Raw genomic sequence first — 25894 nt, forward strand, 5'->3', positions numbered from 1 at the left:
AAATTACATAAACAATTTTTATACATTTATATCTTTTATACTAAAGCTTCTGCGATCATTCTGCAAGCCATTGTTCTTTGATTTAATTCACATCTCGCTAGCTACTTATTTCACACACACAATGTCTAAAATTTTTATATGAGCATATGTTGTCACGAGTCGGCTGCAGAAATTAAACTTTTATTTTTTTTTATTTTATTAAAATTTTTTAATAAAATAAAAAAAAATACTTTTGTTTTTTTGTATTAAATTATAGCTAGCGAGGTGTTTTTGTCACTACTTTAATTGTGTAAAAGAATTTTGCAATCTGTAAAGCCAATTAAGAGTTATCTGTGCACAAAAATAAGCATGTATAGAGACTGGTTCAGCATCGCCTTAACCTTTAATTACACATACTTCCTCATTATTCTTAAACTTGAGTGAATTATTACACGAAAGTACGTACACTCAAGTGTTTTTTTGTTATTTAACTTTTTATTCGGCTGTACACATTTCAAGTTATACAAAGTTAAAACAATAACATGGAATTTTGTTAATATGATTTTTTAAGCAAAATTTTTATGTTGAAATATTTCTTTGATAAATCGATTGTCATTCCAGAGGGCGATGTTATGAAACATTAAAGACATCATTTTATTCTTGTTGTTTAATGATAAACAGGAATAAAATGATATTTCTAATGAAATTTTTAATGGTTTTTTTTAAGTTTCTGAACGTAGAAAACTTCTAAATCAGGAAAATTCTACACAATAAAAAATTAAAAATATATAACTTTGTAACAAGGTACTGTAGTTCTTTTGAACTAAACTAAGTTTTAAAATTATTTTTTATGAATAGCCATATTACAACCACTTTTTTCTTCCACCAATTATGCAGTGCATTAGATTTTTATAAATCACGTCCTAAGTAATAAATATTTCAATACTTTGCGCCTAGAATCTGTCAAACAACACTTTAACAAATGTCATCGTTCAAGTTTCAATAAAAAATCTTAATTATAAACAAAGTTATTCAATAAAATAATTTTTTTTTCTATATAATATTAATTAATATACAATTTTATTTTTTAAATGCAATAATGACACACGCATGTCTAAGAAACATTGTAAAAAATGTCTTTATGACGTTTTTTGAACATGTGTGTTATCTGAGTTAGTTTTTCGGTTTTATATTGTACGTTATAACGATGTCTATTACATCTTTGGGAAATACATTGTGCATAGAAAAGACATCCTCGGAACGTCCTCAGATCATGTTTAATATATCCAATGGACATGTATTATATAAAAAATGGATCGTCAATTGCACGCATCCATACAAAATCAAACTGTTCTTTAGGTTGTTTCATTTCCATCATTAAAAATTAATAGAGTGCTTTGTTCAAAATCTTTCTTTACAGGCTTTGATATTTAGAACGTCGAAATAAATTTGTTTGCCTATATTGCACTTTATCATCTTTTATTGCTGCATAATGTCAGAAATAAAAGTAAGCCACGAAAAAAAGACATGCACGTGGTGCATAATGTTAATCATTTTCCATTGCAATATTGATAGCGTTAAATATATTTCCGCAAGTTTTCCACGCACGCTAAATACTTAGCACCACCGCTGATAATATTGAAAATATCAAGGCACATAAAAATATAAAACGTGTATCGCGTAAAACTCTTAATGTACTCATGTAAGTATAAAAGCTTCCAATAATTGAGAGACTTGATCTCGCAGTTGTCAAATTCTCTACGACAATATTTGTTAATATAATTTTGCACGATGAGAAAGTTTGCCGCGATATTTGTAGTTTTCTTTGTACAATGCACGCATTTGTATTCCCTTGCACAGGCACGTGCCGAGCCTGATCCGGGGGTTGTAGAGTATTTGAAACAGTCCTGTGTCTACGGTAATTCTAGCTACATTAACGTATACTTGTACAACAGGTAAAAGAAACTCCAAGAATGTCCATTGTCAAGTTCGTCTGTTGTGTTGATTATATCCGTCTTTCTTTTAGTCGTTTCCAGGGCAAAAATCTCGGGAACCAACAGAGCTGCCAGGATATTAATGCATCACTACCGGTCGTCTTCATAACTCATGGCTTCACCAGTTCTGCACAAGTATCTACATTTAAAGATCTGGCAAATGCATTTGTACAGGTAAATTTCACGCATTTGTAAACAAGTAATTAGAACGAAAATACGAAGCATCTACACCTTTATAAAAATGTTCATTGAATACAAAGTCTTGTAAAATTCGATAAAGATAACGCTATGAAAATTGCGATGAAGAATTCAATCAAAAATTTAAAGGGATATTCTAAAAAGCCAAAACATTAGCTTATTTTAGAAAAAAATTTCGCTGGTACGCACCGAAGTATCCATGTCCGATGAGTACCTGCGAACAGGACAGTTCATCACAAGACCTCTCCGTTCATTTCATGACAAAGTTTAAAATCGGATCATAAGACATTTTTAAAACCACTTCTGAAAATATATCTTAAAGATGTCTTTTAAACATCTGAAAGACATCTTATGACCCGACTTTAAACTTCGTATTGTTTAGGTTCGGATAAAGAAGGCTAGATGGCTTTTCATATCCGCATATTCACAGAATTAAAATCATTCAAACGACGTTGCTAGCAAATGATAACTCGCTAGCATGACTCAAAGGTAGTACACTTTCCTTTTAAACCTAATACACAATGTAAAGCACTAGCAGGCAATAGCTATAGGGAATAAGAAACAGTTTAACGTTAAATAAGGAAAACGTATAAAGTGTTTATTGTTCAATATATTTAACTGTTGCTTGTGTTTCCTGGTCCCTATTTCTCTATTTCGTTCATTGTATTTGGAGCTTTAACGATCCTGCGATTCTAGTGGTGAAGACATTGTCCTGCTGCCTGATCTCCCGCGTATGCTAATAAATTTCAGCATACATGCTTGTGAGGAAATCAACTAAGGACAGTCAGAACCATTGACGCCACAAGCCCGTCCTATATACGCGGAGCATGCAGGGCAAACGGCTATTCGTATCTGGTGCCTGAATACCTGTATACCCAGCGTGTTTGATTCTGTCCATGGGAAAATTTTCCAAACTAAACAGTCGCTATCTTTCTACATACTTGCAGTTCATGATTAATGTAACGACTGGAGCTTATTGGTCGTTACGTTAATCATGAACTGTAAGTATGTAAAAAGATAGCAACTTCTCAGTTGGGAAAATTTCCCCATGGACAGAATCAAACACGCTGGGTGTACTCTGAGTGTTCGACTGATTATTATCGTGCCGGCACCTAAGTGCCTCATACATGATCACCGCATGAACAATTTCTGCTTACGGGCGCCGAACCTAGACAAGAGGTTCGATCCTCTCAGCCAAGAGGCGATTATTAACCAACTTATCCAATTTCAAAATCAAAAACTTGAAATGAGTCCTGAAACTCAAATTTGAGCTCATCAAAACTATTAAAGGTAAGGCCCAAATATTTTATCTAGAGCTCTCCCTTTATGTGAGTTAATCCGACGACATTCACCGCGTTCCGCTTCTCATAGAAGAACATTACTTCCGTTTTCTGACAAGCTATCTCCAGACTCATACCTACAATAATCATATGTTTTTTATTCTAAAGGACAGTCCTTCATTTCTAATAACTGTTTTTTAGATTTATTTATTTTCACAAAACTCCTCATTTTGCCCTTTATTTTAATCTATTGTTCTTTATTTGTATTTTAATTTCTCTTTTATTTTTAGATCTTTTCTGGCATTTCAATTACTAATGAGTAAATTTTTACGAAAACAATTAATAAATTTAATTGTTTAAACTGGTTAAGAAGCATGTAAAAAAAAAACCTCAAAATTTTCAAATTTGTTCTCTATTTTCTGAAAGAAAATATGGTCACCATATTCATACCACGTTTGGCGCGCACTGACAGGTGTACTTTCTACGTAATTTTCAGAAGTACATTACATATTTATTTTTTAACTTTAGTCTAACTTAAAGGTTTTAAATGTGAATTTTAAATAATATTATTAAATGTTGTAATGTGTGTATGAATTCGACAAATAAAGACTGCCTACTTTTTATTACATATTCTTGTAGCTTATTTTGAGACCTTTTCAAAGTATTACAAGAAAATTTATTTTTGTTAAGAACTTTCCGAGTTATGACGCTTGAAAGTTACAGTATACCGTAGCTTTCAAGCCTTACAACTCGGAAAGTACTCAACAAAAATAAACTTTCTAGTAGTGTTTTAGAAAGGTCTCGAGATAAACTACAAGAATATGTAATAAAAAGTAGGCAGTCTTATTTAAAAAATTGAAGGTGTCCTTCACGTAACCTTCAAGCAACTAATCAAGGTCAAATTAATAACACCATCTTATGACCCTCTTAAAACCATACAACTTTTGTCTGAAACATTTTTTTGTAAAATGCAAGGAAACGGAAATATTTGGGGTGCCCCATTAAAATAGGACACCCTGTATAACATAACTTTATTTGTCAAATTCATACACACATTACGACATACATTCAATAATATTATTTAAAATTCACATTTAAAACGTTTAAGTTAAACTAAAGTTAAAAAATTAATATGTAACGTACTTCTGAAAATCACGTAGAGAATACACCTGTAAAAATTTCTGCTATCTGCAAAACTGAAATTCAGTTTTTATAAAAATGCAGCGAACACTAATGACCATTTTACAATGTCAAACTATAATGAAGTAATTTTAACAGTTGCTTTTAGAATTCAACGCAAATTATATGAAATATAGTATTCCCCCACCCCAGATGTATTTTACAACTACCTTCTTCTATTAAAATATATATGTATAATGATATATATAATGATATATAATTATACACAATTATGCATGATTTTTATATATAATTGAATACAATTATGTATAAACGTACATAATTATATATAACTCTATATAATGACTACATGAAATTATGTGCAATTATTATATATAATTATATATAATTTTATATAATTTTACATAAAAATTTTGCATGATTTACATATAATTACATATATTTTAATATACATATATGGACATATTTGATACATAATTATGTATAACTATACATAATTATTTATAACTACACATATATAATTATATATAAAAAAATATATTTAAAAAATGAGAGTTTGTCATTACCATTTTAATAAATAATGGATATCCAATTGATTTAATTTTTAGGAAAATTAGATAGAGGCTAAAAACTTTGTTTGCCACAATACTTAATAATATTAATACTGTGACAGAGAAAAAAAAAGGTAAAGAAAGAAAAATAATAGCTTTCCCATATATTAACAATAGATTCGAGAATATTGCTTAAGCTATAAACAAAAATAAATTCTTAATTGGATACCGATGTTTAAATACTTAATGAACTTATAAAACGACGTAAAGATAAAAATGCGGCAAAATTGAATAACAATTTAATATATAAAATACAATTTAAAAATTGCAATACTTCTTACATTTGTCAAACAAAAAGACAGTTGAGAATGTGGTTTTTTGAACACAGAAAAAATGTAAACCAGGGCAGTTCAAAACACACGATAATCACGTGTCATATGTTAAATTATAATCATAATTTTGATTGGGATAATGTAGAAATATTAGATTTTAAACCGAGATATTACAAAAGACTGATATCGGAAATAATCCACATAAAATCCCTAAAAAATAGTATTAATACTAACGACGACAACAAAACTTTTAAACAATATTTATTTTAATTTACAAAATAGAATTTCAAATAATAATTTCAGGACTCAGAGACAATCTAGTTAAAAATAAATAGTGTTATCTTATTTTTGACCTATTGAAGCAGCACAGTTTATATTCGCTCATTTCGTTACTATCGAAGACGATACATCATATGATAAGTAAGAACGGTCGAACTTATAGATTAATAATCATAGATTTATCTAAGCATTTTTATCTTTTTCTTTTAGTACCATAGTCTTCAGTACAATCAATTTTCACAAATACTTGTAATTTAATTTTCTTAGCTAAAAACAAGAACATATTTAAATTAAACTGTAATCTGTAAAATTTGACCTTTGCATTAAAAAGAAATGAGAATTTTAAAAATTAAGCCATTACTTATACATATAGATTTTATACATTAACAGCTCAAAAAATTAAAAAGCGACGATTACTGTGTAATCTGCGTATCAGAAAAATCTACGTGTTGAATTTGAACCGCTTACTTTCCGCAAGACTCAGAAAAGTAACTTTTTTTATGTATTTTGTATTAGTAATATTGTGTATTATCAACGTTTTTAATTAATTTGAATAAGTGATTGAAAAAAAGTCAAGTTAGAAAATTTCGCGATGACTATTTGAATTAAGGATATTAGGAAAGAAAATAATTATTTACATCTTTAATTTGTAACATTTGCTCGTATCTGGTCTTCAATATTTTTGTATTATTGTATGACAATAACAAACAATTAATAAATAAAGAATATTTAAATTAATTTAAATAGTATTTATTCAAATATTTAAAAAATTGCAATCAACAATATTTCAAAAAGTTTTCAATAGCATTTTAGTACAATAATATTTCAGAAAACTTTCAAATATTTTTAGTAACCTTTCAACAACATTTTTTCAAGTTTCAAGTGCAAAAATCACGGACATTCTACTATCCCAGAGATTTCTCTGAAAACTTGGAAAGATATTTTGAAACTTTTCTAAAATGTTTTATTTTCCCAGGTGAAATATTTTTGAGACAGCTTTAAAATATTTTTGTGCCGTATGGAAACATAATGACATCTAAAATATCACAAAGAAACATTAAAATGTACAGAAACATTATATTGTAATATTGCTGTATTATTTCTATAGGCGGACATTTAATTATTGCTGCTACGTTGCAACAATATTGCAGCAACCTTTCATAACGTTTGTGCAATGTCGCAATCTTGTGATGAACTATTACTACAAGTTGTTGCTGTAATATTTCGATATAGCTGTAGAGAAAATAATTTTCTATTTTTACAGAAAGGTCATACAGCATTTATAGTAGATTGGTCTGAGGCAGCTTGCACTGATGGACTGCCCGGTGTTCAATTTGCCGAGTATAATGCGGCGGCATCGAACACTTATGATATCGGTCAACTTATGGCAAAGTATAACTACTTAAAAAGAAAGATTAATATATAATATTAAGTACAAAAAAATATTAATAATTAATATACGTAATTAATATACAAGAACAAAATAAAAAAAATACCCAGTATAATAACACTAATTATAACAGAACATTAATAACATAATTTCACGCCCTAAAACATATACTTTTACTCTCAACAATATACACTGAAAAAAATGCTGTGATATAAATTTAAACATGGTTTGATTTAATTAAACATCGAATCACTGCCACTAATATATGTAGTTGATTTAACTAAATTTTATTTATTATTTATTATTATTTATTATTCTTAATCCGTTTGCCTTGCGGCTTAGGATGGCTTCCGGTTACATACACTTTTGTTTATATTACATTACAAATTCAACTTAAACTTCAAAGTTTAGAATTCAATAGTTTAAAATTCAATAGTTTAAAATTACAGTTAACATCATCAACAGCTAACAAATCAATATCACCCTCAACATTAACATTAATATTAGCGTTACAATTAGATCTTTGGTTTGTTTGAACTTCTTCCTTCTTATTCTCTTCTGCTTCTTCCTTCTCCTTCCTGTTTATCTCCTTCCTCAGCTCTTCTATCTTTTTCATTACTTGTAGGCCCTTTCCTTCTTCTCCAGTGAGTTCTTCTATCGACATTTCGCTTCTTGTTGCTTCGCAATCTTTCATTATATGGTACAAACTTTCTTCTGCTTTCTTGCATACTCTGCATCTCCTTTCCTCCTCTTCTCTCCAATACTGGCTCCCTTTCGTTTCATTCCCGCATCTGTATCTGGCTATCAAGCATCTGTCCTTTTTCTTCATCCTCCCCTCCAAGTATTTTGGTTTCTTTTCCTGTGCAATCATCTTGTAGTTGGTGTTGTACTTGGATTCGTTTATCTTCTGTTGTCTCTCTCTGCTCTCTTTAATTTTTAGTTCCTTCAAGATGTTCTCTGCCATCTCCTCGTTTCCTGCTTCTCTTTCCTTTCTAAGCTGTTCCTTGTTTACTCCAACACCTCTCTTCTCTTTCTTTCCCATCTTCCTTCTTCTGCACCTGGTCGCCACTTTTCTAAATCTTTGATGCATTCTTTTATTATTTTCTTCTTTGATTTTCTCGCCTTTTCCTCGTATTTTAGTGCTCTCTTGATCGCCTGTATTCTAATCTCTTCCATCTTTGTCTCCTCCAATAATATGTAATTCGGTGTTCCTCTGTCCAAGTTTAGAATCCATTTCGCGTACTTCCTCTTTACTCCGTCTAACGTTTTTTCGTTTTTCCAGCCCCAAACTTCCGCTCCATATAACGCTACGCTTCCAACAAGTGCTTCAAACATTTTCATTCTTCTTCTATGGTCTTCTTTGAATATTCTCTCCCCTATGCTCCAAGTCCTCTTCATCGCTATTGTTGCTCTTCTCAGTCTCTCTCTTATATGTTTCTCCGCACCTCGGTTTTTCTGTAGCATATATCCTAGGTATCTTATCTCTTTGACCTCTTCCACATTTTCCTCTCTCCATTTCTATTCTCTTCTCTTTTTTCTTCCTCTTCCACTTTCGAATACCATCACTTTTGATTTATCCGGACTAAGGCTCAATTCTTTTTTCTCTAGGTATCTCCTGAACCTCTCCATCATCTCTTTCAGATCCGCTTCTCTCTCTGCCAACAAAACGATGTCATCTGCGTATGTTATCGTCCAGAATTTTTCTTTGCCAACTACTATTCCTCCGGCCTGTCCTTTTTCCATCTCTTCTTCCAGATCTTTTATATATATGTTGAATAGTGCTGGGCTTAATGGGCATCCTTGCCTGAGTCCTCCACCTGTCCAAAACTCTTGAGATTTCTCTTCTCCTATTTTTATCACATTTCTTGTCTCTTTATATATTTCCGTGATCCTCCGTCTCAGATTTGTCTCTATATTCATCCTCTCCATCGACTCTATCAGCTGCTTTCTATTCACCTTATCGAAAGCTGCTTTCATATCCGCAAAAAATGCGAATATTTTTCCTCCTTTCTTGCACAATTCTCTGTTCACGATGTAGTTTATCGTGAAGACTGCGTCCATAGTTCCTCTTCCCTTCCTGAATCCGAACTGCGTTTCTCTCAATTTATCTGCTGTTTCTTTTTCTAACCTTTCATTTAGTATGCTTGCATATATTTTGTACGCCGAGTCCAATAATGTTATTCCTCTGTAATTCTTTATCTCGTTTTTCTCTCCTCTTTTGTAAATTGGGCTAATTACTCCTCTGCTCCAATCTCTTGGTAGTCCTCCTCCTTTCCATATTTTGTTGATAAGTTTCCAAAATTCTTCTCCTATTTCTCCTGACATAAATTTCCACGCCTCGTTCTCTATTCCGTCTTCTCCGGGGGCTTTTGCATTTTTTAGTTTCCTTAATATTTTTCTTAGTTCTTCCTTTTCTATGTCTCCTGGTTCCTCCTCCATCGTCGTGCCTGTATCGCTTTCTCGTTCGTCTATGTCTGTTTCTTTTTCCTGTATGCTTCCGAATAGTCCTATGAAATAATCTCTCCATTCTTCCATCTTTATGTTGTCGCATATCCCCTCCTTTCTTTTCTTTCCGTATTTATTGATATACTTCCACGCCTCTTTCTCGCTCTTTATCCTTCGGATTTCCTCTTCTTCTGCCTGTTCATGCTTCTTCTTCTGCTCTTTACACCACTCTTTGTATTCTTTTCTCTTTGCAAAGTAGTCTTCTTTGCTAATTCTTTTCTTCTTTATATTTCTCAGTGTCTTCCTTAATTCTCTTTTCTTTACTTTCCACTCTTTGTTGTACCACTGTTTTTTTCCTATTTTCCATGGAATTATCTTCTTTATCTGTTTTATTATGGATTTCTTTATCTTGTCACTTATTTCCTTCCATATTCCTTCCGTTTCCTCCTGTGTGCTCGCCCAGTCTTTGCAGTTTTCCATGTACATTTCTATTCCTTCTTCTGTCCAAACGCTTCTCTCTATTTCCCTTTTCTTGTTTCTGTCGTTTTTCTTCTTTGTTTGTGCTCCTACTAATTCTGCTTCTAATGGCATGTGGTCCGACTCTGTTCTTTCTCCTTCTTCCACCGATTTTACTTCCCCTAACGCTTTGTCATTTCCTATTATGTAATCTATGACTGACATGCCCGATCCTCCTATATATGTCCATCCTCCTTCTTTGTCAAAACTTCCGTTTAAAATTGACCAACCTCTTTCTTCTATTCTATTCAGCAATATTCGTCCTTCTCTATTACTCACTTTGTCTATGGACCGTCTGATTTCGCTTCTCTTTTCTGCTTCTTCTTCTTCAATCGGGCCTCCTTCGCTGCCAGTTCTCGCGTTAAAATCTCCTCCTATCAGTAAATAGTTTTCCTCTTCTTCTGGTATCCATTCCGTTAGTGTTTTCATCGTTTCTTCAATTTTTTGGCTGTAGAGTGTAATGATCCTCCATCTGTTTCCGTTGTATTTCAGCTTAGTCTCTGCCATCTCTCCGTTTATTTCGTTAATCTCCACCTCCTCCAAACTTTTTCTTACTGCTTTCAAGATCCCGCCTTTTGCCCTTCCTTTTTTGTGTTCCCTTCTTGCCGGTATGCATTTCCAGATGTATTCCTTTGAGACTTTGTCTGCCATCTTCTTCCATCCTTCCTCGTCCACCCACGTTTCTGTTAGTCCTAATATGTCGAAGCTCTCCAGGTATTCCCACGCCTCCTCACATTTGTTTGCTAATCCCGCTACATTCCAAAAACCAATTCTTAACCCCCCTCCCTTCCCTGTTCCATCCCCGCCGCCTGCGTCTCATTCTTCTCCTCTTCTTTTCTCCTCTGTCAGTTTCTTCTCTCTTGCGCTCCATCGGTACCATCTGTCATCTATCATGATCTTTCCGTATCCCACCTTGACCTTTTTTCCTTTTTCTCTTTCTTCCTTCGCTTTTACCCTCAATTGCGACTGCATTTCCCTTTCCATTCTTGTCAGATCGTCATCGATAAAAATTCCAGCCCTTAACTCTTTCTTCTTGACCATTATCTCTCTCTTTTGCTCCCAGCTTCCTACTTCTGCTACTACTGTGCACTTACCTCCTCTGTTCTGTACCTTAAATGCTTTGTTTATATTCGCTTCTATCCTCAGATTATCCCTTATGAAGTCCTTTGTTTCCTGTTCCATTTTATTATCTTCCCATTTGAATGCTCCTCTAATTACTATGTTGTTTTTCCGTTTCTCTCTATCTTTTTTCTCACTCTCCCATTCCAGGATTTCTATTCTCTTCTCCAGGTTCTTTTTCTCTTCTCTCCATTCTTCTTTGTCTTTCTTCCTATCCTCTTCTCTTGTCCGTTTTTCTTCTTTTCACTCTTCTCTAATTTGTTCAAATTGTATTATCATCTTCTCCATCCTCTTGCCTATATTTTCCTCAATCTCTCTTCCTATCTTTTTCATTTCTTTTATTATTATCTCTTCTCCTCCTGTCACGTATTTTTCCATGCTATTGCATTTACTTTCCTCTTTCGCCTTACCTCCTGCCGGTCTTCCCGGTGGCGCCATCTGTTTACTATCTCTGTAGTCTCTTCGTGCTTGCTCCTTCTCCTCGCTTTCTTCTCTTTCCTTCCGGTTGATTCCTAACCTGTTCTTTGATCAGCTTTTGGATCCTTCCTTGTGGTCCACTCCTGCTCAATTTCTTGTTCCTACCAACGTCTCGGCACCTCTCCTTCGTCCTCTTTCCTCTCCTCTTATTTTCTCTTTTTCCACTCTCCGCAATCACACCAATCTGCTATCAAATTCTCACACGCGTTGTCTACATGAATGCACGCCAACGCCGTCCAACCGGAAGTCCCTAAATTTTATTTATTTAACTATATGTATTAGTGTTTTTGCTTGTACTCTTTTTGTTTTATTAATAATATTATAAAATTAACAAAATATTTCTCCAATTAAATTAATGCTGCTGATTCAATGGCATTTTTTCTGTATAATTATGTATGTTACATTCAACATGTATCATACTATATTTATTGTTGGTCCTGAAGAAAATATTTCTCTGCTACTTCTTTGCAACTTTTTGTGCAATTTCTTTGAGCGTTTATCTGATGTTTGTTTTAAAAACAGGCCATATTGTGCGTAAATTACGCAAAAATAAAATTGCTGAGAAATCGACAAACAAATTACAGTGAAATTTCAGTATAATTTTAGCATAATTTCAGTATAATCTTAATATAAAAATAGTATGTAGCAAAAATTAAAATTTATTTTGATTTAATTAAATTTCAATAAAACTGTTAAAACTATTTTTTTTTTTTTTTTTCAAGTCAAAGTCCAATTTTGGAAACTCATTTTTAAAAAATACTCTTATCAAGAGTGAAAAATCACATAATACTGTATCCAGGCGAACATATTTTTCTGCTGTTTCTATTTATAAGTATTGTTTCTTTGCAAAAGCGGTTTATGAAAAAGTATCAAAGAAATTTATCCGGAAATCATATTAGCAAAAAAATCGACGAAAAACTGCAGAAAAAATACTAACAAAGCAAACAATATTATAGAGAAATTAAAAGACATTTGCATTTTTTTTTTGTAAAATTTATTCCCAGAAAAATTGAAGAAAAATTAAAGACAAAACTGCAGAGAAATACAGACAAATTATTGAAGAATATGATAGAGACATTTTTCGGTACTTGCTCCGCAAGACCTAGCTGTAAAAAATTTGCGAAGAAAGTAATAGGAAATTTTTAGTGCAATCACAAAATAAATGTAAGGGGAGAAAAGAGGAATTGCAGAGATATTTGAAAAGAAGTTTCTTTGCATTTTCTCTGCAAAATCTATTTACAGAAGAATGTAAAAAAAACAGAAGATTTTCAAGCAGCATTGAAATAAAAACAGAAATAAAAATTTGAATTTTTATGACTATCTTCTTCTACTACTATTGAAATTTTGCTAAAGTTTTTCTATTAATTTCTCTGCAATTTCATCATGTACTTCTGCGCAAAGTGGCCCAATTTTTAGACAAACAAAAGAAAAAATGTGCAGGAAAATATTTTTGCCTAGGTATACCCATTATATTCTGTAATTTTCTATTTTACTAGACATACAGAACTCCCGCGTTCATCTAGCAGCAGTGCTGTATACTGCTCAAAAATGTTTTTGTGTTTTGAAAATATTTTCTGGCTTTTTTCTTGCTTTATCTGTAAGTTTTATACACTATTTACGTTGTTTTTCTATCAATTATCCTTAGTTTCTGTGGAATTTCTTTGCAAATTGCAAAGCAAAAATAGAGAAATTTCAGAGAGAAAGTATTTTATTTTTGAAAATAATTTCCTTGTTTGTCCCCAATTTTTCTGCAATTTCTCTACAAATAGATTTTACAGAAAAAGTGCATAGAAATATCTCTTTCACTTTCTCTATAATATTGTCTGTAAATTTGTCGTTATTTTCTCTGTAATTTTGTCTGCAATTTCTCGTCAATATATCTGCTAATATAGTTCAACAAATTTCTCTGATATTTTTTCATAAAACAACTTTTGCAGAAAAATAGTTCAGAAATAGCAAAGAAATATTTTCGCTCAGAAAATGTTCGATTTCGTTATCCTTGATTTTGGTCTCATTCCATCATGTATAAAACTTACTCCTCAAAAAAGAATCGCTCTTTAGATCTTACTTTCAAAAAATATTCTTTAAATTTTCACACACCGCCAAACATTTTATATAATGCAAAATAAATGCAAAAAATATATATATATATATATATATAATGTTCAATAAAAAATTAAAAAACACGACGTTCATGTATTTTATCGAACTTTTTATATATTTAATCACATTTTCTTTTGCAGATATACCGTTGATTTGATGAACAAGTGTAAAATTCCATTGAATAATATCCAATATGTAGGTCACAGTCTTGGCTCACACGTGTGCGGCTTCGCTGCAAAACATGTTAAAAAATTGATAAACAAAACTATGCCGTATATCTTAGCACTCGATCCTGCTGATCCTTCCTTCGGTAGCAATAAGTGCGGGGAGAGAATCTGCAAGAGTGATGCCAAACGTATAGTAGTTTTTAAGACGTCGATTCTCGGAATAGGGGAGAATATTATAGGCCACCTCCTCATAGTGTTCGATGGTGGGAAATCGCAACCGGCTTGTTGTAAGAAACCAATTGTATTTATTTATCATATACAACGAGACGTTAAATATCGCTGAAAAAACAGAGGCGACAGTAAGTTACAAATAAAACACATTCGTATTTTAGCATGGTATGACGTTCCTTGCTCACACAGCGAAAGTATCGTATATGCAACCGGGATGGTGAGTGGTAGATGTCAACACCTTGCTGTTCCTTGGACGTAAGTATATGCCCTTTTCTTCGGCACACTTCAGTTCATTTCGATTCAACTTTTATAAGCCCAAATAACATTTCGTGTAAAAGCAAAGCAATGCAATCCATTGTTGCTACGTAGCAACAGTTATGTTACCACGATAACGATAAAATTATATTTGCTGAATTAAACTATTGCTTCCATGCCAAAATAGTATTTTTTTTACTTTTGATAGTGAGCAAAGTTGCCACAATTTTGACGATATTGCTATAACCATAAATTTTTTTATCACAATTTATTGTTGCCGTAAAGTTGCTGTAAAGTTATTTTATACTCAGTTTGCGCGTTTTTCTTGGCTTGCAATATTACATCAAATGAGGATTGAGCTTGTTGGCAACTCGTTTGCAACACTTTTTAACAATTTATCAACCAAATATTGGCAAAATGTTAAATGGAAGTTTTATCCTTTCTCGTTATGTACACACATTATACATGTATTATATTATAAGATATACAGGATATTCAGCAATAGATAGAAACAATTAAAAAAGTGCTTCTATGTAAACGATAAAATGAGATAAAAATTACAAAAGAGTTACAAAAATAATATAATTGCAACTAAGACTTTGTTTCTTAATTGTAAATATTTAAATTAAATATTCTAGATTGGAAGAAAAGTAATGTCGTATTTTCTCACTAGATGACTTTGGTGTGTTTTATTACAAAGAAATTTTAAATAGCTTAATGCCTTTGTGACAGCTGTAACTTCACAACATCATTGAGAAGATCCATTCATCCAGAGAAGATCATGTTGTATATTTGATGAAACGGACAGGTGTCGTGTATTATGAGATTCTTTCAAAGAACATATAGCTTAATTCGGACAAGTATTGCGTCCAATTGGACAAATTGAAAGGAGCTATTGCAGAAAAATGCTAAGAATAGAAAAGGTGAACAAAAAATGTGTTTTAATCCATTAAGACAACGTCAGACCTCATGTTTCTTTAACCGTTTGAAAAGAAATATTGCAACTTGGCTGGAATGTTTTATTACACTTAGCGTATTCATCAGATATTGCTCCTTTGGATTATTATTATAGTTGTTCCAATTCTTACAAAACTTTCTTAATAATAAAGCATTTATTTTTTTTTTAGAAGACTGCAAAAATTTCTTTTAACAGTTTTTCGCCGAGAGAACATCCGAATTTTATGCGCGAGGAATTATGCAACTGTTCAAAATTTAAGATGGCAAAAGGTTACAAAAAATAATGATCATTACGTCACTGATTCAAGCTGTTTCTAAATATGAATAAATCTGCTCCAATTTTAAATAAAAAATACGACAGTATGTAAAACTAAAAAATACGACTTTTCTTTTAACTCAATTTATGTAAAAAATGCTTAAAACGTGTAAACATTTAGACATTATAATTAAAAAATAATACCTATTTTGTTATTTCTGATTTTGTAATTTTGAATATTTATTCTTGTAAAAAAGTGTGTATGAAGCATGTAAATAATTGAACATTTACTTAAAAACTAAGTCTTAATCGCAATTTTGTTATACTTGATTTGTATCTTATTTTACAATTTAAAATTATTTTTAAAAATTTTTCCCACCAAACACCCTATATAAGATTTATGAGATATACAGCGCATATTATTCAACTTTTTTTCCTTTTTTTCAGAGCTCAGCAGAGAATCAACCCAATTCAATGGAAATTCTGGAGAGTTTTCACATCAAAGTATAAGACAATTTATTATTATGATTATTTACGTGCAGATTTTTTCGGTTATTTTGTGATTGTAATATTACTCACTTTGGCTATTACTCATTTTTTCAGTATACCCGCTTATCCTACCTCTGACACAACGAATTGTGTAGTTTTGAACACCAATGTATTTAAGAATGACAATACTTTCGAAGGAGAATACCACGCTTTTCCTGACTGTGCACGTAATCTATTTAAGTGCAGGCAGCAATAACTGCAAGCCGTGAATTGAAAATATCTCATTATAACAGAAATAAAGTTTTATAATGGACAACTGTAATTAATTAAATCGTCTGATCATCAGCATATTGACCTTTCCTTCTCAAAATCCTCGAACCATTATTTATTAAACAAACCGCTAATTTATATAAGGTAAAATTAATTGGGAAAAGCTTGTTATATAAAAATAGAAATGAGCAAAAAATATTTTAAATACAAAATACAAAATATTGGCAATTAGTACACAGAGAAAACAATTTCTTTATACTTAATAAATTTTATTGTATCCAAGCAAATTTATTTAAAATGAGCCAAACAAATCAATGTTTGAATCAATAAATACAACCAATAATAGAGTTACTTTCATCAAATAATAGAGGTTTTTTGAATTAAACAACAAAATTTTTATTCAAACAAATAATGTTTCGTATAAAAATACATGTTTCAATAAAACAATTTTTAGCAACTTTCAATCAAATAAATACTAAACCTAACAAATACTAAAACTGAAAAGAATTTTTTTCTCTGTGTATTTAAATTACAAAATACAAGATACTGGCAAGCTTTTGATTTGAAATACAAAATACAATCTTGTGTACAAATAAATTTCAACAGCCGGAATCAATTGTAACGACAAAAAAAATTACATTCAATTTTGAACAATAATGTTACAATTATTACAATTATTACGAAGTTTGCAAAATGATAAAGAACTTTTTGATCAATTTGACTCGCTTTATCAGCCCACAAAAAGTCTAGCGGTCATTACATCCAGTATATTTGAGATAACAACATTGCTAGTAGATAAATTATTATTTACAGTTATTTAGATTTTCAAATACCTTAATAAAATCAACAACGTTGATCACAAAAAGATAAAACGAATTTTGAATGCAATAGCAACGTGTGTTTACAAAATTTGTTGCACAGATTGTTCAGATATGAAACAAATAAATTGGCAACTCAAAATTAGTACAGAACTAATAAAGAACATATTAACAATAAAATAAAATTACATCGAAACATTCAATAGTAACAAATTCACATACATGCAGCACCGAAATTTTTCAGTGACTGCTCAAAAATATTTTGATTAAAAATATGAAATATATCATAAAAGTTGCAAAATAAGTCTGCAACATTTCTATTTAATAAAATAATTAGTAAAATGTGCTTCGATTTTTGTACTTAAAAAGTTGTTGAAAGATTACTGAAAAAAGTCTGAAATTTTTCTAAAATACGTATTACCAAAGAGATTGAAATGGCTGAAATATTGTTGATTCTTATCATCTGAATATAATTTTAAATATTATTTCTGAAGTACTTTTATTGAAATAGTTAATTTGAACTTCAAGCATTTTAATTCGATCAATCTTTCGATTATCGATTGTTCGATACTCTCACCATGATTGTTCTTTTAGACGTTTAAGACTGTCTGATTTGTTTATTCTGTCTCTGACGTTTGTAATTTAGCATTATAATATATCTTATTCATCAAACTGTGTTCTCTTTTTACTCATTCCACTGTAACGTACTCTTCGATGAGAATTACCTATATCAACTTTAAATTTAAATTATTTCAGAAATAATGTTTAAATTTATTATATTCCGAGAATTAAAAGTATTAAAAAATTATACATAAAACTTTATTAGTGTTTTTATTCTACGATTTTACTTATTATTTGTAATTTTATTCCTACAATAAATATAAATATGATTTCTAAAATATTCAATAAAAAAAATGCATATAACGAAAACGAAAAATGACCCCTATAAAAATTATTTTTCAAAAAAGCGCAAAAATATTATAGGTCGATTTTTATTGGGAAAAATTTATCGATCATGGTATTGAAATTGCCGTTTAAATACAAATTTAGCCAAATAATGATCATAGTAATAACGTTTGATTCCATAACGTGGAATTCCACATTGAAGCACGGAGAAGGGTGGGGTAGGCCACGCTTTGCATGGAAAGTAAATGCTTGGAAAGTAAGGCTTCGCCCCTCTCCCGTATCCTCTCTCCGACTTTCCTAATCCAAAGCAACCCTGTAATTATATGCGTATGATCATGGAACAAAATTCAGGGTTGGACTAGGAAAATGTTGCGGGAGAGGGATGGAGCACAAGCATTTACCTTCTACGCAACGGACTTCAAGTGAACTTACTAAGAAATATATATGCCGGTGTGAAATTGGCACCCCGTTTTAAAAAAATAAATACTTTAATCAGAGTTCCATTTGCACCCACAATAGTTCTACAGTTCCTGATAAAGTAAAACAATGGTTCTGTCAATTTGAACAAAAAAGTTCAATTTTAAAAATATGTAGCAGCCCAAGTTACAAAGAAATAAATTAAATCACAAAATCTTATATTTCTCGAAAAGTTTTATAATACTTCATAAATTTTAAAAATAGTTCTGCATATTTAATATTTTTTAACAATTTTTTAATCTAACCGCTAGCACCCCAAGTTACAAGAATATGAATTAAATCACAAAATACTACAGTTGTCGAAGAGTTCTATAGTCCTTGATAAATTTTGAAAATATTATCTCCATTCAACCCCTTTTTCATAAATCTTGACCCGTGAAATGACCAGAGAAATTTCCTTAAGAATCCTGAACGTAACAACATCTAATAGATATCTAATAGATATCTAAAATATCTAATAAATATCTAAAAAGAGTTTATTGAAAATATCTTGATTTCTAAAGGGCGAACTTGGATAAATTAAAATAAATTGCAATTTTCAATTTATTTGAATTTATTTCCGTTTGCTGGAAATACTTTTCCGCAACTTTATACAAAAATTTCGGAAAATTTAGTTAAAACTTCTCTGAAGGTTTACTGAAACTCATTAAAAATTTTTACTAAAAATGATTTTACTCAAATTGTTAAATGTTTGTCAAAAATTTGGTAAAACTTTTGTAAAATTAAACTGAAATTTCTTTGAAAATTATTGTGAAAATTTAATATTTTATTTAAAATATTAAATTTTTTTCAACAATTTGTTAAAAATGTTGCAAATGCACTAAGTTGCTGAAATATGCAAAAATTGAAAATCACAGAAATTGTTCAACTGCAAACAATACGCGACACTGTCACTGGATACGAGAATTCTTTATTTCTCGTAAATAAGAAAACTATAAGATGTAGAATAAAAGGCGTAATATTACATGATTATTTATTCTTGTCTTAATAATAGTATTTTTTGAAACAAAATGATTCCGTTTCATCAAAAGATTTCTTGAAAGCAAATCCCCAAAATCGGACTTCAGAGTAAAAGAAAATAAAACAATTTTAACAGTTTTATTGAAATTTATTTGAATTTGAAATTTTACAATTTTATGATTATTTTCATATTAAAATTATGCTAAAACTGTGCTAAAATTTTACTCAAAAATGTTTAAAAATGTGGAATTATTTCAGAAAATTTTTCGTCATGTTTTAGTTAATTTTCCGGTAAAATTTTTCTATTACTCTTAAAGATAAATTTTCTAATCAAGCTTTTTAAAATTGAGCAAATTTCCTACTTCGGTATATTAATATACTCAAGCAGAAAATTTTGTTTGTTGCACCAACTAAACGAACGAAAATGTTCTAAATCCGTTCGTAACATATAAGTTTCTGATATGTAGTAATCTTTCAGAGATGTATCAAAAATATTTCAGCTAAAAAATGAAACATTTTAGAAAGGTTTACATAAAAATATTTCTGCCACGTTTTAGAGATTTGTCTGATATATGTAAAATGAGAGACAAAAATTTCTTTATCAGCAACAAATTTATATTAATAGATTTTACAGAAAAAATGCAGAGAAATTTCTCTTCAAATTATCCTAAAGTTTCTTTGTTTATTCCTTGTTATTATGCTAAAAATTTATTTTTAATTTTTTCTAAATTTATTTGTAGATAAGTTTTGCAGAGAAATTGTCGAGTAATTTTTCAGCAGTATTTTCTGTAAATTCTTTAAAAATTTGTCAGAGTTTTTTCTATAGTTTTGTCCTTTGCTTCTCTTCAATTTCTTTGCAGATAGATTTCACGGAAAAAAAATGCTTCGAAATATTTCTTCTATTTTCTCTACAATATTGTCTGCAAATTTGTTTGCATTTTCTCTACAATTTTGTTTTGCAGTTTCTCATAAATTTCTCCGTATGGTTTACGGATAAATATCTGATATTTTTTCATAAATTGCTTTTACAGAGAAGTAGAACAGAAACAGCAGAGAAATATTTTTGCCAGGGTGGTATAACAAAATGTCCACAAATTTTGTATTTGAAACCTTACAGAAATTGTTGTTACTGAAAATATCTGAAATCTTTTTCTGAAATATTATTACGCTAAAAAGTTTCTAAAAATTTTCTGAACTTTATTACTAATCGTAATCCTTTGAATATAGATTTAAATACTACTTTCAAAGCACTTTAAATCTAAAATAATATCAAAAAAATTTTCAGTAACTTTTACTTTGATTTTAAAATATTTTAAAATAATATTTCAATAATATTTTAATTTATTATATTCAGAAGGTTACAAGTATCAAATTATAAAAAGTTACAATAAAAATTCTACATAAAATATGTTTTTGTTTAATATAGTGTTTTTATTCTACGTTTTTATTATTTGCAATTTGATTAATATAACAAATGTAAATGTAATTTCTAAAATATTTAATAAAAAAATGCATAATATTATATAAGAAAAAAAATTTCAGGGGGAAAAGAGTTCTAATATTTAAATGCTAGTTAGCATCATTTATTATTAAATTGATTTAGCTTTTCTAACTACAACCGTTGAAAGCATTCTTGTTTAATTTGTATATTGTCACATTATCGGTCGAATATTTCTCTAATTAAAAAAATATTTTATTTGAATAACATTCTTATACGCCTACAATTATTTATAAGCAGAGCACATGTCGCGAACAAACTTATTATAGAAAATTTTCGCTCATTCAATCGACGAAAGTAACATGTTGCAAGCGGACTTGAAAAATTTTCGCTCGTCTAGTCGCCGAGAGTAATAAAATTTTTCTGCTAGAAAAAACTTTCTTAAAAATCATAAAGAATTGATTCAAAAAAAGGAATTAAAGTTAAAGGATCATATTTTTATTAAAAAAATATTCCATTGATTTGGATTTATAATTTAATCTTAATTTTGCAACATAAATATTCTTCCATTGTGCACAAGCCCTAGCATAGATAATCATAAAAATGTTTGCAAAGTTCTTACACATAAAATAATGTTTTATATACGATAGTAATAATGGTTATATATAATAATATTGCTGACATAACACCGTAATTATTGAAACTATAACTTTCTTCAAGTTTCTATATTAAAAATGTAAAACAATTGATTTGTGACATAATATTGATGTTTACACTCTTGTCACAAAATAGTGTTCCACAGTGTTATTATTCAATAAAATTTCAACATAAAGTTCTAAACTAAAATTCAAAGCTAATTTCAAGACTGTAAAGCGTTACTTAATAGACACGTGTCCTCTTGCGATAATGAGCCGTTAAGTAATAACATCAAGGGCGGATCATTATCAAAATGAATTTGTTTGCCTGTATGGCACTTTGTCACCTTTTATTGCCGCGTAATGGAAATAAAAACGAATTGCAAAAGGAAGAAGATGAACGCACATTGTTGACCGTTTATCATCGCAATATTGATGCTATAAAATATACTTCCGCAAGTTTTCCATGCTCGCTAAACAGTTTGCACAGCCGCCGATAATGTTACAAACGTCAATGCTTATATGCGCATAAAAGTGTAAAACATTACGTATACAAGTTCTTAATGTTCTTGTGTACGTATATAAGCTCCTAATAATTGCGAGACTAGATCTTCGAGTTCGTCAACTTCTCTTCGACAATTTCGCTAGTCTCTTTTGCGCACGATGAAGACGATTATCACGATACTCGTAGTTTGTCTTGTACAATGCACGCATTTACGTGCCGCGCCAAATCCAGCGATCTGGGATTCCTGGAATACCTGTTTAGTCGGCGTTAAATCGATTTCGGTGATTTTGCACAACAGGTAAAAAGAGACGTAAATGTCCTTTGTTGTATTTGTCTAGCGTGTCGATTATATCATTTTTTTTTTAGCCAGTTTCCTGAAGGCAAAAAAATTGGAGCGGAAGAGTCCTGCGACTACATCAATTCAACTCAAAGGATAAACTTGATAGTCCACGGCTTTATGAGTTCCGCAAACGCGACTCGTTTCGAAGACTTGGCTTCAGCTCTTGTAAAGGTAGATATCACGCATTCGCAAATGAGTAATTAGAATGAATATAACACATCTACAAAAGACAAAAACATTGGTTCAATACAAAAATGTGAAATGTGGTGAAGAGTACAATCAAGAATTTAAGGAGATTCTAAAGTGCGAAAAAGTTTGTTGCCTATTTTTGAGAATTTTTTAAAAAATCTACTGTACGTATTTTTCTACATTTTTACACGTCTACTTGCACATATTTAATAGACATCTACAAATTTTGGTTGAATATTTAATTTTTGTATTACGCAAATTTAAAAACAAACATTTTTCAAGTTGGCCGACACTATTTTTTCAGAAACAATTGAACTTATCAATTTCAGCTTTTACATATATGTAAATACATGTTTATTTATCGTACAAACTAGAATTATAGTGATATCTATAAATTAACTATTTTTTCATACATGTTAAATTCAATCAATTTTATTAAAAAATCGATATTCATTATTTAAAATCGCGCCATTTTAATAATAATTTTCCACATTTTTCATTAATCCTAATTGAAATGTTAAACAGATATGTATTTTACATATACAGTAAAATTGAACTTGATAGCTTCAGTAGTTACTAAAAAATTGTGTCAAACAATTTAAAAAATATATTTGTTTTTAAATTTATGTAGTATAAAAACTAATAATCATTTAGAGCCAAATCAAAATTTGTAGATATTTACTAAATATGTACAAGTAGGTGCGTAAAAGTATAGAATAAGGGCAGCAGTTTTATTTAAAAAATTTCTCAAAAGACAATTTTTGCGTTTTAAAATAGAATCCTTAACCTTACCTGTTTAATAAAATAATCTCCTACTTTTACAGAAAGGCGAGATCGCATTTGGGATAGATTGGTCTCAAGGAGCCTGTACTGATGACGTACCCATCATTAACACGGGAGAATATTGGAAGGCAACGCGGAACACTCGTCAGACAGGTCAACTCGTGGCAAAGTATAACTACTTAAAAAAAAGATTAATATATAAAACTACAAAACAACAATAATGATTAACAATAAAAAGCAACATTAACGTACATAACACCTCGGAAAAAATTTTTTTATATATAATTATATATAAATGCCCATTATGTCCATATATGTATATTAAAATATATATAATTATAATAATTATGTATAATTATATATTCATTTATGATTATGTATAATTATATACATATAATTATATGTATTTATATGTATATAAACATATTTCATATATAATTATATATAACAAATTTTTCCCGGGACAGCTAAATATGCAGGATATTCGGCAACAAGTAAAATAAAATTTAAAAAGCGATTTTAATTGATAAAACAAAAAGTAAGAAGAACAAAATTGTAATTACTTAAAGCTTCGTTTTTTTTAATTATAAATGTATAAATATTCACGTAAAAAGTGCCTAAAACACGTAAATATTTAAACATTAATAATTGAAAAACGGATCCTTATTCACACATAATTTTATTATTTTTGATTTTCTTATTTCATCGTCTAAAATCGCTCCTTAAATTTTTTTCTTGTCTGTTGCTGAATACCCTATATAATACGAAAATATACGTAGTATTTAAAAAATTCAAAAATAAAAATAGTACCTTATTTATCGAAGTTACGACATCCACATTTAATTGAATTTTTTCTTGCAGCTTTACCATTGCCTTGAACAAGGGATGTGAAATTCCATTGGCTAACATCAGATATATCGGTCACAGTCTCGGCGCACACGTGTCTGGCTTCGCCGCAAAAGCTGTGGAAAAAAGCTTGAATGACAAAATTCCGATTATTATAGGCCTCGATCCTGCTGATCCTGGTTTCGGTAACAACAAAGAGGAGGAGAGACTCTCTATAAGTGATGCGAAACGTGTTGTAACTTTTCACACCTCAATTCTCGGGATAAATAAAAAAATAGGTCACCTCCTCCTGGAGTTCAACAATCTGCAACCGGGCTGTAGTAAGAAATTAATTGCATTTAATTATTGCATGCAGCGAAACATTGAATGACAGAGTAGAAGTAATAGAAAGTTATAAATAAAACAATATTCGTGTTTCAGACAGCATAAATGTTGCTTGCTCACACAGTAAATCTATCGAATATCTTACCGAAATGATTAAGGGTCATCAATACTTCGGAGTTCCTTTTGTTAAGTATGTCCTTTCCTTCACTACGCTTTAATTTAGATCATTTTAATTTTCATAAGTTTTTCCTGAAAAATCTTGTTACATCAAATTACATATATTTATAAAATATATAATATACAAAGTGTTAAGTAACAGAAGAGAGAAAATTTTAAGAGAGGAATGATTCTAAATAATAAAATAAAACAATCAAGAATAAATAATAAAATAGCACAATAACTTCGTTTTTTAATTACGTAAATGCTTAAATATTAATTATTTAAGCCTAAAACGTGAATGTTTAGACGTTATAATTAAAAACGAAGCTTCCACCAAATTATCATTACTCTTAATTTTGTAATTCTCAATATTTAATTGTATATTTAAAAAAATGTCGAAAGCACGTGAAAATTTTGACATTTTTAATTAAAAAACTAACCGTAATCGCAATTATTTATTCTTAATTTTTATCTTACTTTATAGAATTACTCCTTAAATTTTCTCCCACCTACTGCCGACCGTCCTGTATAAAATTTATGAGATATATCACACGCATATTTAATTTCTTTTTGCTTTTATTTCAGTGAAGGATTCTGGGAATCTGCAGGAATCAAATTACGGAACATGTTCTCATCCTCAAAGTATAAGACTATTTATTATTGTTTATGTGCACTTTTTTCAATTATTTTGTGATTGTAATATTATTCATTATTATTTAACATTTTTTCAGTAAATCCGAAAATTCTACAACGGATTGTATTACCATGGATGAGAGCGTACTACAGAGCGACAGTACCGTGGAGGGACAATTCCGCATACGTACTGAGAATACAAAGGATACTGTTAACTGCAAGCAGTAACAATAGCAAGCCGTGAACTAAAAACATGTCATTATAACAGAAACAGAGCTTTATAATGCATAATTGTAAATAATTAAATCGTTTGATCAGCACGTATGTCTTTCTTTCATAAAATCCTTGGATTACCGATAAAATAAATCAGTGTTATTTATATAAGATACCCGAGCTAAATAAAATCTATTTAATTTGTTATACTTAAAAAACTTCTATTAAATAAGATTCTTT

At 30.1% G+C, this 25894-nt stretch overlaps 3 protein-coding genes and 1 long non-coding RNA gene across 4 annotated transcripts; 2 read left to right on the forward strand and 2 right to left on the reverse strand.

Annotated features, from left to right (window-relative positions):
• Positions 1-1715: 1715 nt before the first annotated feature.
• LOC105205761 (phospholipase A1) lies at positions 1716-16480 on the forward strand. The gene is given in 7 exon segments (NM_001304581.1): positions 1716-1934; positions 2006-2147; positions 7018-7145; positions 13944-14257; positions 14363-14456; positions 16117-16173; positions 16273-16480. Coding segments are annotated over 7 exon segments (1041 nt in total). The 5' UTR covers positions 1716-1770; the 3' UTR covers positions 16415-16480.
• On the reverse strand, positions 7719-8646 carry LOC120357541. Its single transcript, XM_039448204.1, has one exon. The coding sequence runs from the start codon at positions 8605-8607 to the stop codon at positions 8152-8154; it is 456 nt and encodes a 151-aa protein (XP_039304138.1). The 5' UTR covers positions 8608-8646; the 3' UTR covers positions 7719-8151.
• A 5789-nt stretch (positions 16481-22269) lies between the features above and the next one.
• LOC105205771 (phospholipase A1-like) lies at positions 22270-25761 on the forward strand. Its single transcript, XM_011175277.3, has 7 exons — positions 22270-22465; positions 22534-22678; positions 23521-23648; positions 24341-24645; positions 24746-24839; positions 25394-25450; positions 25540-25761. The coding sequence occupies exons 1-7, from the start codon at positions 22326-22328 to the stop codon at positions 25667-25669; spliced, it is 999 nt and encodes a 332-aa protein (XP_011173579.1). The 5' UTR covers positions 22270-22325; the 3' UTR covers positions 25670-25761.
• LOC120357542 lies at positions 22590-24417 on the reverse strand. The gene is made up of 3 exons (XR_005574544.1): positions 24290-24417; positions 23489-23654; positions 22590-22727 (listed from the first exon to the last, which is right to left on the reverse strand). It is a non-coding gene; the product is annotated as an uncharacterized LOC120357542 (long non-coding RNA).
• Positions 25762-25894: the final 133 nt, after the last annotated feature.

The sequence above is a fragment of the Solenopsis invicta genome, chromosome 4, assembly GCF_016802725.1.
Source record: "Solenopsis invicta isolate M01_SB chromosome 4, UNIL_Sinv_3.0, whole genome shotgun sequence".
Classification (NCBI taxonomy): Eukaryota; Metazoa; Arthropoda; class Insecta; order Hymenoptera; family Formicidae; genus Solenopsis; species Solenopsis invicta.